Here is a 12,617-nt window from a genome sequence, read left to right on the forward strand (position 1 = left end):
GGGTAATTTTAACCCGGTTGTAGCATAAAGAGGATATTAATGTTAGCCTTTTGATCAATCTAACGGGCCAGAAAGTAGTCTCCGTAAGTAACCTCCGCACAAAATCTCCGCATTATAGTCCCGCCGTTGTCGAGCTTGGTCTTTAATTGACGGAGCCATGTTTGCATACACAAAATCGTGTGAGCTTGTATTTATGAGAAATCGTGTGAGCCATGTTTAAAAAAGTCTCTCGCATACACAAAATCGTGTGAGCTTGTATTTATGAGAACCACAACCAAAATTGAAATAACTTAAAATTTTGATCTAAAATATTATTAAAACATGCCACTTACACAGTTGAAGCATACACGAAAACCGCAACCAATAACATCACCGCCTTCAACAATGACATCTCACAACAAACCATCGCCAGTATTAGAGCCCCTGGCATTAACAGCAGTAGGCCTAAAAACCTCGTCCAACTGGTGCTGCCAGTTTCAGCAAAAAAAGCTTCAGAATTCATTATTGTTGATTCTAGGATTCCTCTGATTCTTTTTTTTCTTTTACTTCTCTCGAATATGCAACTCTTTGGTCCTATATATATAGAGAGAGAGAATGTAAAATAAGTCAGGTTTAGGAGTTACGTGTGCTATCAAGGCTCTTTGGCCCTATATATATATATATAGAGAGAGAGAGAGAGAGAGAGAGAGAGAGAGAGAGAGAGGATGTAAATTCAGTCTGGATTAGGAGTAACGTGTGCTGTCAAGATGAGGAGTCCGAAGATTGAAAGCATTCAGATAAAGACCAAAACTTGAGGATTCCTAGTTTGTGTTGGAGAGAGAGAGAGAGAGAGAGAGAGAGAGAGAGCGCGCAGGGGGCGGGGGCAGAGGGGGCAGGGGAAGGCGGAAGAGGGGGGAGCGTAAGCTATGTTGTGCACAATGGGATGGGCTTTTTAATTTTTAATTTTCTCTTTTTAAAAGGAAATTAAGAATTCACCCCTAATATTGAAGGAAAACCAAAAAATTGACGGGGAGTCACCAATTAACCATTTTTATAAAATTAAGTCCTTAATTTATCCCAAAAAAAATAGCTTAGGGGGTAATTACCCTGCCATTATATTGAATTACATACTATGTAAAGAAACAAATATATAGTATATATAGAAATATATATTAAATTAATATCACATCTACATAAGTTAATGCCAAATAAAAATACTAAAAATATTTACCTTGAAATGTTCCCTTTAGGTGACATGTGTCAACACCTATTAAAGGTCTACAACATACTATAAACCCCTTTTTGCATGCGTCCAAACACAAATAAAGCCTTTGAAAATGAGGAGGATCCACCTTCATCAACGTACTGCTGCTGTTATTAGTCGGTCTAATCTCTTCACAAGACTCCCATAACTTGTCGTATTGTTGAGCATAAGTTCCCTCAAACAAAGTTTGAGCCTTCCTCTTAGCTTTATAACATTGATTATTGTAGAAACTTCTATCCCAATTCTCTATGAACCTCTGATTGAAGCGTTGTCTTTTTTAATCTTAGGATCATCTTTAATCCTACTCATATACCATTCAGAAAGGAAAGTTGAAGTGATGTTTTTGTTATGGAAACCTTGGAACATGAATGCTTAGGAGGGTAGCTCTTAATTTGATAAGTGTTTTCTCCATGCATCAAAGAAGCATACAACCTCCAGTTACAATCTTCCTTGCACTTAGCATACAACCTAAACTTATCATTTTTCACCACCTTGCATTGATATGACCCTCATGCTCCATAAATTTGTATATATAGCCTGTTTCAAGACCTTTTTACTTGGAAATTTCATCCCAACATTGAACTTTGGGTTGTCCATATCAGCATCAATATTAAACTCTTTGTACCTACGAGTATGTCATACTAAAATATGCCTATTAATGAAAAGCCCTAAACTCATATGGTATATTTTAGTTATTGATCTTATAAAATGATGTTATTATATACCACATTAGTAAACTATTTATTGAGCTTAAACAAAAGGTCCAAAATTGAAACTACCGTACTAGAATGAAACATTGCTCAAACTATAGGAACATGGCCAAAAATAAAATCACATGTTGAACACGGAAAACACCCTCAAATATGAATTCATCCTCGTTCCGACGACAACATCCCATAGCTTCGGCTACTGTAGAGCACTCACTGATCGATGGGACATAATGTACAGCAGCCAGTACACTAATCTCTACTGGCAGTGACCATTTGATCTGAAAACTTTGAGGTTAGTTTTTGGCACAGGGAGTCTGTAAGGGATTTTGTTTTTTTAGCTTTCTCTTACTTCAAAGTCAGATGGGCATTTGCAACGGAAGAGAGTAAGATCATCCCCGATTTCACATGGAATTTCAAACACTGTCTTCACTGTTGATTTAGAAATGCTTCATTCCTTCTCCGCAATCACCACAAAAACATCCTTCACTGACCACCTCCGTCTCTCACTTTTGGATGGGGGATTGATAACAGCTCTCTCAGCATCGGCTAAACGGTAACCAATCATGACCTCTCTCCTCTGTCGAGCTCGCAAGAGTACTTCATAGAAGCTCAATTCCTCACCTTCACGGAGATAGAGATCTGCTTGCCTTATTTGCAATTCATTGCCCTGATAAATCAAACACAAGGTAAGGTTGGTGAAATAAGTAATTAACCACTTATAAGAACAAACTGCACCTCCATCAAGAATTAAAGAACCATTTATAACAACAGGGTTTTTAATGATTTTATCCAAGACACTAATTTGGGTGATCCTACTGCTTTACTGAAAGCAGTTTATACTTGGTCAAACTTGAGGTCTGATATCGTTTGGGACTTGGAGCAGGTTTCACAGATGCTTGGTTTTAGTAACTTGAATGCTTGGATTAAGATACGAGAAGTTAGTTTTTACAGAAGAATTCCTTTGGAAGCAAAATGCCAAGATAATTGGGCAGAGGGAGACAAAAAATATTCGGTTGAAACAGTCACAACTTCCATTTTCATAGGAAAAGGAAATCTGCTCTGTATTAGTTAGTGACTTGGGCTCCATTGAGGAGTTATCCTAAATAGTAAAATCTGGCAACTACACTGTTTTACCCCAGAAATTTATTAAACTACCAAGGGCAGGATAACAAATGTTGGAAAAGGCTCAGCGGGAAGCCATTTCACAATGTTATGATTGATCATTGGAATCAAGCGACATGTTCTAGTGGACAGTTTGAAGGGAGAGCTCATGTGAAGTCTATTTTGACTGCAAATAAAATTCTGGTACTACTGCATGGAATGGAATCATATGTAACAAAGAGAAGAATACCTCCTCTGCAAACAGCTCTTCCAACACATCATTTATTTGCCGATCCTCAGCCACCATGGCCAATGCCATGCTTACGAGCTCATTCGATAGCACATAATCGCTGATCTTTGACATGGATAATAGATTTTTAGTCCTTGGGTCCAGAATTTCACTAATTATAACTGACTTATCTGAAGCTTGCTGCATTTCTCCTATCCATGAGCCTTGTGAGAAGCTTCCTCTTTGAACATGCGTTACCATGGGGAGACGCTTAGCCTGAAAATTGGAATAACACAAGTATATAGGATTGGAACTGAAGATAGATAAACTATGAAAATTGATAACTTGAATCTCCTCGGCAACCAGTATGATATCTTCACATATAGTCCTCAAAGAAAATTAAATCTTTGATGATACAAAGGAAAAATATAATTCTACTCAAATCTCAATGCTATTACATAACTTCCAATGTACGCAAAAAATAAAATAGATAAAAAGAATAAATAAATAAAAAATAAACCATTCTCTCATTCTGTACAATAATAATGAAAGCTGAAAGTGGCAAGTTGAATAGAACAAAACAATGAATATCAATACCCAGATTTGTTGGAAGCTAGCTTTCTCATTTCAAATTCACTCATGTCCGGACTGATGATTCTAGAACAGGATCACAAACACCCCCCACAGTTCCCCCCCACCCCCCTAAAAATAAAAGAAATAAAGAAAAAAATAAAGTCTTTTACCAACAAAATCAAAACAGGTTAAGAGTATAATGTCTGAGAAATTACGACAATAGAAGAAATAATTTTTAGAAAGTTAATTGTGCCAGTAGTTTAATGGTGCACTCAAAAATCAAATCACAAATACCTGAATATCACGAATTAAAAGTAATGTTGCAAGAGATCTGGAATCAGCTTGAATTGCTGAGTCTTCCACAGACTCATCAGCCAAGATTAAGATCTGTACAGATGAATTACTAGATGAGCACATGTCTAACCTGTGAAATGATTTAGACATGTTTAAGTAATTATCATAAACGTCACAGAAAAGTAGAGACCCTACACAAGACACCAATGAAGGTTAAGTAATTGTCACTAACTGGTCTACCACATTTTAGATGGTAAAATAATATCACTGCCCAGAAACGATACACCAATAAGATAGAAAACTCAGCCAGCAGGTTCTTTCCAATCGCAGGTCCGGTTGATGTTGATCATTTCATTTCACATAAAGCATGAGTCATCATTTTCTTTATATATGAATTTCCATCCCTCTTACTACCTCAGTACAGATATTTATAAAGGAGACACTAAATACTTTGTTGCTCACCGAATCAAAAGACTGCAAAGGAAGGCTTTCTAAATGACGGCGTATGACAGCATTCCCCTCACGATTAACTAAAGTTATATTCACCAACCGGCTGATGTCAAGGCCACCATCAATGAGCTTCCTTTCCCTCTCCTTTTCAGCAACCTCGTTGAACATCCAGAGCTCTGAACTAGGGGCTAGAAAGGCATCCAATACCTACAAATCATAGATGCATGAATCTAATTCTATAAGAGCAAAATTTAATAATCAATTAACAGCACCAATGTAGATGTGGCAGTGCTACTTCTGAAACTTTTAAACTTGAATCCAGAAATGCAGTCTATTTTGAAGCTGCATAGGAAAACAGGAAGCTGTCTCTGAGATGAGTATCATCAGTTTGTATACTAGAACTGCACCCGAAGTACTGGGAGCATGATTGCAGACCTCAAGTTTCATTACCATAATCATATCCTCCATATCTCGCCGCCAACCACAAAAAAGTATCCTTTCTGCAGACTTCGGAACAATAAAGTCTTTGGGTAGACTTCCTCTCCAGACCTGCAGCATTCAGGCGAAGAAAAAGAAAAATTAGGGGCATCAACAGAAAGAACTTACCACAAGCATATCATCAATGTCCCTCCTCCATCCACAAAGTAGAATCTTCTGTGGCTTTCTTGCTGTTCGGGCAATGTGTATGAAAGATGCCTCTTTGACCTGAATGATCAAAGTGATTATAGTTTTGTGAGTTTTAATTATGCTATCTTCCATTCACTATAATTCCATGGTAGGCATCATCCTAATGTGGTCTAAAAGAGCTTATTCTTTAGAAGATTGACCTCTAACTTATAGCCCTTTCTCTGCAGCTCTAGTTCTCATTGGCTGCATTTTCACTCAATCTTGTGTTCATTCTGACATTCGATGGCTAATGATCATAACAAGGGGCTAAACTGTGACAACAGCCCCGGAGAATGGTACTACCAATGTGTAACCATGAAATTCGACAGACATCACAACATCAAAGGGCACTACCTAAAATATCTATAAAGGAAAACGATCATGATCCTGCAATTTGAATGCACAATGGACATGTCTAGAACAATTAGGCCAAAAGAACGAATGATGAAGGCACATCCAATGTGATTAAATTTTAAGGTCAAGTAGTAGATGTTTTTAATATTCTAATGTTGTAATATGTATGGATTTATCCATCAAACGATTTCTTTTTTACATGATAAACGATTCTGAAACTTCATTAATTAAAAAGAAAGGAAAAAAAATCTGCACAGAACAGCTGAATGAAAATTTCCACAATAAATACTTTGAAAACAATCAAATAGCTTTTCCATTTGTTCCATATAATTAATCATCAGCGCAGTAATTGAATGATTGCTTCCTAACCAAAAATAAAAACATCAAGGATCTGATGTGATATTGAGAACTAGAAAGAAAGGCTAGTCGCTGATACCCAAGTCGCCAAAAACTTTTCTTTCTTAATGCACTAATTCTTTTTCTATCTATGTAATATGTTTCCCAATGACCATTTCGTACCACGTTGTTGGAGGAGGTCCTGAGTTTGAATCTTATGGACGATAGTTGCTGAATGGAAAAAAAAATACTTATCTATCTGCAGTATATTTATTTATTTGTTCTTTGTCACCCTCAAACAGTGACCCTAAATGCATCATGACTAGGACAAGTAGAAATCAATGTCTCTGAGAACTAATTTAACTAAATATGTTTATTTTTTAATGACGTACCTTGAAGTTACTCTAGAAGTAGTAACCTTAAGTAGACCATCAACACAAACAAAAGGAGAAAATGAAAAGTAAAAAAGATAAAACAAACTAGCAGAAACACCAAGCTAATATTTGGAAACTCTATGCTTTAAAGGAATTGGAAATCACCGTAGGCAATGGTGCAGGAGCATAGGTATCGTCATCCTCGGCTATGACAAGCACTTCATCGCCTTCTTGTAGAACATAAGAGTCATCAGGATTCAAAATAATTTTACCACCTAATGATGCAACCTTGATTCCACAAGGAATGGCATCAGGATAACTGATCAACACATCCTCAAAATGCATGCCATCCAACTGTGACCATCTTTTGATGTAGAACTCGCAATTTTCAAACCCAAGGATATCTTCCCAGATCTGCTATGGTCCATCAGAGGGGGAATAGAAGACAATCAATTGCCATAATCGACAAGAAATTTAGTTACCAAAAAAAAAAAATCACAAAAAGTTGCACTGAAATAGAATTGTGTGACCATCCACAATAAAGTTAAAAGCATGCAACACTAACAGAAAGTGACCTGTGCAAGTCCAGGCTGCCTAGCACATTGAATCATCAAACGGCCAATTACATCATGAGCCACAACAGTTTCAACAAGATCTCCACCAACAAGTTTAACAAGAACCTCATTGTCAAGATCACTTAGTTCAACCACAATATGTCCTCTCAGCCCTTCTTTTACTCCAGTTAGACTTAAAACTGTTCTCAATGCACGGGCATCACTCTGCATCAAACCAGTGAACAATATATTGGCGTGTAGGAATAAAAAAGGAAAAGGAATAGACTTCTGTAAAGTTGACTTATATGCTTTTAAAAAGTTTAAGGAAACTAATTATTTTTTAATAATATTAAAAAAATTACCCTAGTTTGACACAATATAAGTATAGTATGATATTAAATATTAGAGAACTTAAATTTTCTAATTCAAATATACCTGATCAGCATTTCCATCTTCAGCAAGGACGATTATTGCACGGGCTTTAGAGACAGAGACCTGCAAATAGTTGTATAAGTAACACATAGAGAGGCATACAAATGGCATGAATAGTTTCAGCATTGTATGATAGCATGCATTACAAAACAGTTCTAACACACAGTGAGTGTTTCTTATGATTATCGTGGGCTTAGAATGACAGAAAATCTAATAAATATAATATTTTTGTAGAGCAAAGAAGGTTTATGGCTGCTGAAATTTCAGAGAAAACAAAGAGATGAAGAAGAATGAAGAGAGGGGATAAGACCCTTATCAAACTTAAAGATATTGTCTGTTTCCTAAGACCCAAATAAGTAGACCTTTAAAATAGTGGCTAAACTTTTTGATTGACTCTTACTTATTTCTTTATTTTGCTCTTTTTATTTTCAGCTTCTTGCACTACCATGGATATTTCATTTTAGACCAAAGCCCCCATAATTACACTTGGGCCCAACGGGCATAGTTTTGGACTTTTAGAGGGGAAACTTCTCTTCTAACCATGCAGTCTATCCAACATCCTGTAATATATTTGTACCACTGAGATCTAAACAGACTCTTGATGCAACAACTAAAAAATCACTAAGGCGCAATCATGTATCTGAGTGGCAGTCTTGATATTTGAGTCCTGCAAACTAAAAACACAAAGATTTAAGGAATTACTGAGAAAGGATTTCGTTTGTTTCTTTTTCTATTTTAATGAAATTAAACCTATTTGTTGATGTGTATATAACAAAAGGAACACTTTGTAGTTGGTACGTAACACCCCCTAGGACTGAAGTTGAGAATAATCAGATAACTAAAGTTGATCTTCAAATAGATAACTCTGAATTTCGTCAATGGCAAGTTACATTTCAAAGTGAACACCATGAGCTTGTGCCAAAATTTACAAAAATACCAAGTCCAAAACACTTTAAGGTATTTTAAAATCACTCCATCATTTCACAAAAATATGACTTAAAGTGAGAAAACTAGACTGACTTGAGTTGTCACAAAAACCAAACCCATTTGGCCCCATGTGCCAACCCGCATTAATACATCTTCACTCAATTATCTAACTGTTCCAGTTCAATTATCCTACTGAGGTAGATCATAAAATTCGGTATAAAAATTGGAGTTATGAAGTTCATCATATTTTACTGTGCCCCTCTCCTGCCTCTCATGCCGCCTGAAATTGATGGGTGTCGCAGAGGAGAAAATTCTAACCATATTTTAAATTCAAATAAACCAAAGAAGGCAAGCAGTCATACCTTTTTCAGGTCAGCCAAAATAAGAGGGCTCCCACTTCTGCATATTACAGATGTTCCTTTGAAATTAAACTCCATTTTAGCAATGTCAAGTTCCATTTCCTCTTTATCTCGCTCAGCCATGACTACAACAATCCCTCCACCCAAACTCTCATTGGCTATTGCAAGCTGATTCAATAACGATCCCTGAATTTACAATGGAATACTTAACAAATGGAACAAAAACGCAGTTCAAGCTACTAAAACAGTTTTCCTTAAAGTAAAACTTTAACCTTTTTCTGAAAATAAGCAAAGCAATCAGAACTTTACCAATTTATCGCTCCAGCCAAGAATTAAAGTATGGTTTTGCTCAACCACCTTACTTCTTCCTTTCCTCAATGAATCAAACTTCTCCGAAATTGCATCAGATACAAGTCCAAGCATCATTGCAAATATAAGCATACCGCCAAAGCTAATGGAAACTGAAACAAGCCTTTCCCCAATCTTTTCAGAGTCAGTATGGTTGCCAGAATCAGCTACATAAGTCCACGACAACCAAAGGCATTCTGCTAAGCTATCATCTTTCACTCCGAAGAGTGCTAAACCACCAAGACAAATAAGTAGTAGAGTTGCAACTAACAATGCCAATGGCTTAGAATATGGGTGGACTGATAAAAACAAATCAACCCGATATGCTAGCTGTTTGTTTAGAGACACTTCTTCTGAAATGTTTTCTGATGACCTTGATCTAGAGACATAATCAATGTACTTGAAAGCTAGGACAGGCATGGATAAAAGTGTGAGGGAGACCATAAGAGCTAATCTTTTTAAACTTTTGCTATGGAGATCACTCTGCTGCCCAAAGGAACTGATGAGCTCCGTAGAATCTGACAAATTGTGGGCTCGTAACGTAAATTCAAGCTTGGAAATATGTTCCTGAAAGCAGAGCATGTGATTCAATTAGTATGGCCTCACCATTTAAACAAAGTTCCGTACATTAACAGAAAAAATAGTAGGCCCAGCTCATATCTAGGGGACACAACATCGTAGTCAGATTGGAAAAAAACAGAAAAAGAAATCATCATTGGAAGGCACTTTGACCTATCCGAGGAAACATGAAACTAGATGCACAAGCTGTTATATGAACTGAGCAACACATAAGTTTCTCATTCTTATCTTATTCGTAAATTTGGTTTTGACAGTGTTTGAATTGAAAATTGTGATTGGCATTCTAGTAAAAAAGCCTTAAAAAATAAAATTGTGAAAGAGTACAAAAACTTACCAAAGCCACTACGAAAATTAGGGGGGAAATTAAGAAAACGGTAACGAAAAAAAAGTATGAGATACCCCATCTTAGTGGCAGAAATGAAGAAAAACTCTTGACCTGGCTCACTCCGGCATTTGAACCTGCCCAAGTAGGAATATCCTAGGCAAACAGAAACCAGGGTTGTATAGATATATACCTTCTGGATATCTTAAACCCCAAACAGGTTGGTATTTTTTCTTCCTGCTGTGCAGGAGTGAAACAAGAAAAAAAATAAAAAGGAAAGGAAAAGGAAAAATTATTGAATAAAAACACCTCATCTTCAAACTAAGAGCTCCAACCTCAGAGAATTCTGAGGGATCTGCCAGAACCAACTAGGCTTCTGTGGTGTTTTCAGTGCTCCAACATAAAGGCATCATTGTCAATTAAGCACCTCTGTGATCCTCCTTTGTATTTTTCCTTTTCCTGGTAAATTAATTTAGAAAATCTTTGGGTACTTTTTAATCCACCTCAAAAAACCACTCTTGCTCTACCCTTTTAGCCAATCAAATATCATTCTTGTTCTTCTGGGCCAGTCTGTATTTTGAGAAATTTTTTGCTTTGGTTTAACTAGGGCTGCCAAAACGAACCCTTACTATTTTTTGAAGGACTCCCATATTTTGGTGAGATGGTGCAGAATCAAGTATAACATTAAAGCCTAGTTACAAGTCTGAATGTTGCGGGAAGGCAGTGAAACACGAGTGTGTGTCAAGTAGTCAAATTTCAGATTAAAGTTTCTGTTTTTGTTTTTCCTTTTGCTGAAAAATGACTGAAAATCTTAGTTTTGTTTTCATTTAAAATTGGACTGAGTAAGGAAAATACAAGTATCCTATCACATGAAATCCATTTAAATCTCCTATTGCAGCCATCCATACACAGCCTTAAAGTTTTTCTTCTTTGTTTTTATGTTTCTTTTTTCGATGAATCACGTATGTTATCTAAAAGATCAACCAAAACTGAAACAATAAGTTTAAATACCTTACTTTGCTTAGTTCCACTCATAGTGTTTGCAGGCTGAATCTTATTGAAGCTCAATGTTTGAATTTCACAAAAATATTTGGTATCTCACAAGCTTTTTAACCAATGATTCTGGTAAACTAAAATTTCAACAAATTGTTAAAAAGAATCCTTTCGTTTTTAATGGCTATTCAAGTTAGATGCTATTAGTTTTACATGACAAACTAAAGACCAGTATCTGATCAACCAAAAGGACTATTATATTAATGTGTCTTCAGGAAAACAAAATAAATTACAAGGAAGAACGGAAATTGCAATGCGATAAGGTGTACGGGACATATGAACAGCAACTTGGTATGTCCGCCGGTACAAGTTAAGGAATCTTAGATTTCATATACGGAAATACAAGTAATTCATATAAGTTATGAGTTAATTTACTACATACATCCAAACTAAATTTAAATTTATTTCATTTCATGTCAACTAATTTTTCATTTATTTTATTGCAAAAATTTCAATTTTTTTACTGTACATGCATATCGACATTAAAAGTGCCAAGTAATACTAAGTGCGATGTCTCAATATTTCATTTCTTTCATTCTTTAATAAATAAATACTGTAAGCATCGCAAGCAATAGAACTATACCTGCAACTCATTGACTTGGATATGTAAACAGAAATTCTGGTACACCACTGATGAAAATACTGTCGTCGCAATCTGCCAGATGCACAAAAAATATTTGGGATCAAAATCATAAATGTATATGTATGTACATATATCAATTGGTGAGAAAGAGTACCGCTACGAAAAAGGCCACTTTCCACCGAACGTTGAAGCCATTTCCCCAAAACCCCAAAAACTTCTCGCCCGAAACCGCACTCGAAACCTCCGATCTTCTTCTCGAAACACCGTCGGAAACGCTTGGAATGGCCTCATTGACGTCGTTTTGCTGCGGCTTCTCTCGCCGGCGACCGAAGTCGACTCTCCGTCTAAGCCTCTCATGGTTAAAAGCTCTGTGAGGGGCCGAGGTCGAGGACGAAACGCTGCGAAACGGCGGCGACGAATTGGGAGACGAAACGCCGCCAAACGGCTGCCGAGAATCGGAAGGAAGGTGTTGGGACGGCCTGGGGTTTGTTGGGAATCTTCGAGGGTATTTTGGAAATTTCGTTGAGTTCGGGTTGGTTTGGATGAAGGGCGGTGAGGGAAAGTACCAGTCTCTGCTGGTGGAAGCCACTGCTGCTGAGTCGGAGTCGAGGGACATTGTTGGGATAATTGTAAAAGTTTAGGTACTTTTCGGGAATTCAATTTGGAATATTTTTGGGCTTTATTTCTTGCTAATTGTATCTGCAAAATCGTTTTAAGAACTCTGTTAGAAATCATTGGTGGCTGTTTTGAATTTAAGGAAGGAGTTGTTAGGCTTAGAATTGATTAGTGCCTTGTTATTAAATTAATTTGGGGTGACCACAAAATACGTTGACCTAAGACTTATAAATTTTTTATACTAAAGAGGTGTAATGGCTTCTGAATTTGTCTGGTACTACGAAATAATTTCTTTGAAAATGCTTGTTCTTATTCCAGATAGAGTAGAGAAATACTAAAGAGAAAACTACATGAACACAAAGGTAGTAGCCGACTTTGAGTTTTTTTTTTTGTTTTTTTTTATAGCATATATGGTGTAGAGGCGGAGAATTTTTTGGCGAGAGACTCTCAATCTCTACATAATTATTGTTGCTTTGGAGATATGTTGATATTTGACATCAAGCACAAGACCAGCG

General features: G+C 36.6%; 1 protein-coding gene across 2 annotated transcripts; it reads right to left on the bottom strand.

Moving 5' to 3' along the window:
- Positions 1–1,942: 1,942 nt before the first annotated feature.
- LOC110763785 (ion channel CASTOR-like) lies at positions 1,943–12,306 on the bottom strand. 2 transcript variants are annotated; one of them, XM_021966653.2, is made up of 12 exons: positions 11,642–12,306; positions 11,488–11,559; positions 8,912–9,517; positions 8,606–8,788; positions 7,320–7,379; positions 6,906–7,109; positions 6,496–6,744; positions 5,207–5,305; positions 4,613–4,807; positions 4,151–4,243; positions 3,305–3,559; positions 1,943–2,620 (listed from the first exon to the last, which is right to left on the bottom strand). In XM_021966653.2, the coding sequence occupies exons 1-12, from the start codon at positions 12,101–12,103 to the stop codon at positions 2,402–2,404; spliced, it is 2,697 nt and encodes an 898-aa protein (XP_021822345.1). In that variant the 5' UTR covers positions 12,104–12,306; the 3' UTR covers positions 1,943–2,401. The 2 variants fall into 2 exon arrangements, with proteins under 2 accessions (XP_021822345.1, XP_088102941.1); XM_088246815.1 differs by lacking the exon at positions 5,207–5,305 and adding an exon at positions 5,051–5,149 and having other exon boundaries at positions 11,642–12,305.
- Between the last annotated feature and the right edge of the window lie 311 nt (positions 12,307–12,617).

Source organism: Prunus avium, chromosome 1, assembly GCF_965620075.1.
Source record: "Prunus avium chromosome 1, drPruAviu1.hap1.1, whole genome shotgun sequence".
NCBI classification, from domain to species: domain Eukaryota; kingdom Viridiplantae; phylum Streptophyta; class Magnoliopsida; order Rosales; family Rosaceae; genus Prunus; species Prunus avium.

Bases quoted from the DNA above. Each gene is read 5' to 3' on its own strand.
- LOC110763785 (XM_021966653.2), bottom strand. From the start codon at position 12,103: ATGTCCCTCGACTCCGACTCAGCAGCAGTGGCTTCCACCAGCAGAGAC. The intron at 11,560-11,641 runs GTACTCTTTCTC...TGCATCTGGCAG, and splicing joins AAGTGGCCTTTTTCGTAGCG to ATTGCGACGACAGTATTTTC. The intron at 4,808-5,206 runs GTAAGTTCTTTC...TATGATTTGTAG, and splicing joins ACATTGATGATATGCTTGTG to GTATTGGATGCCTTTCTAGC.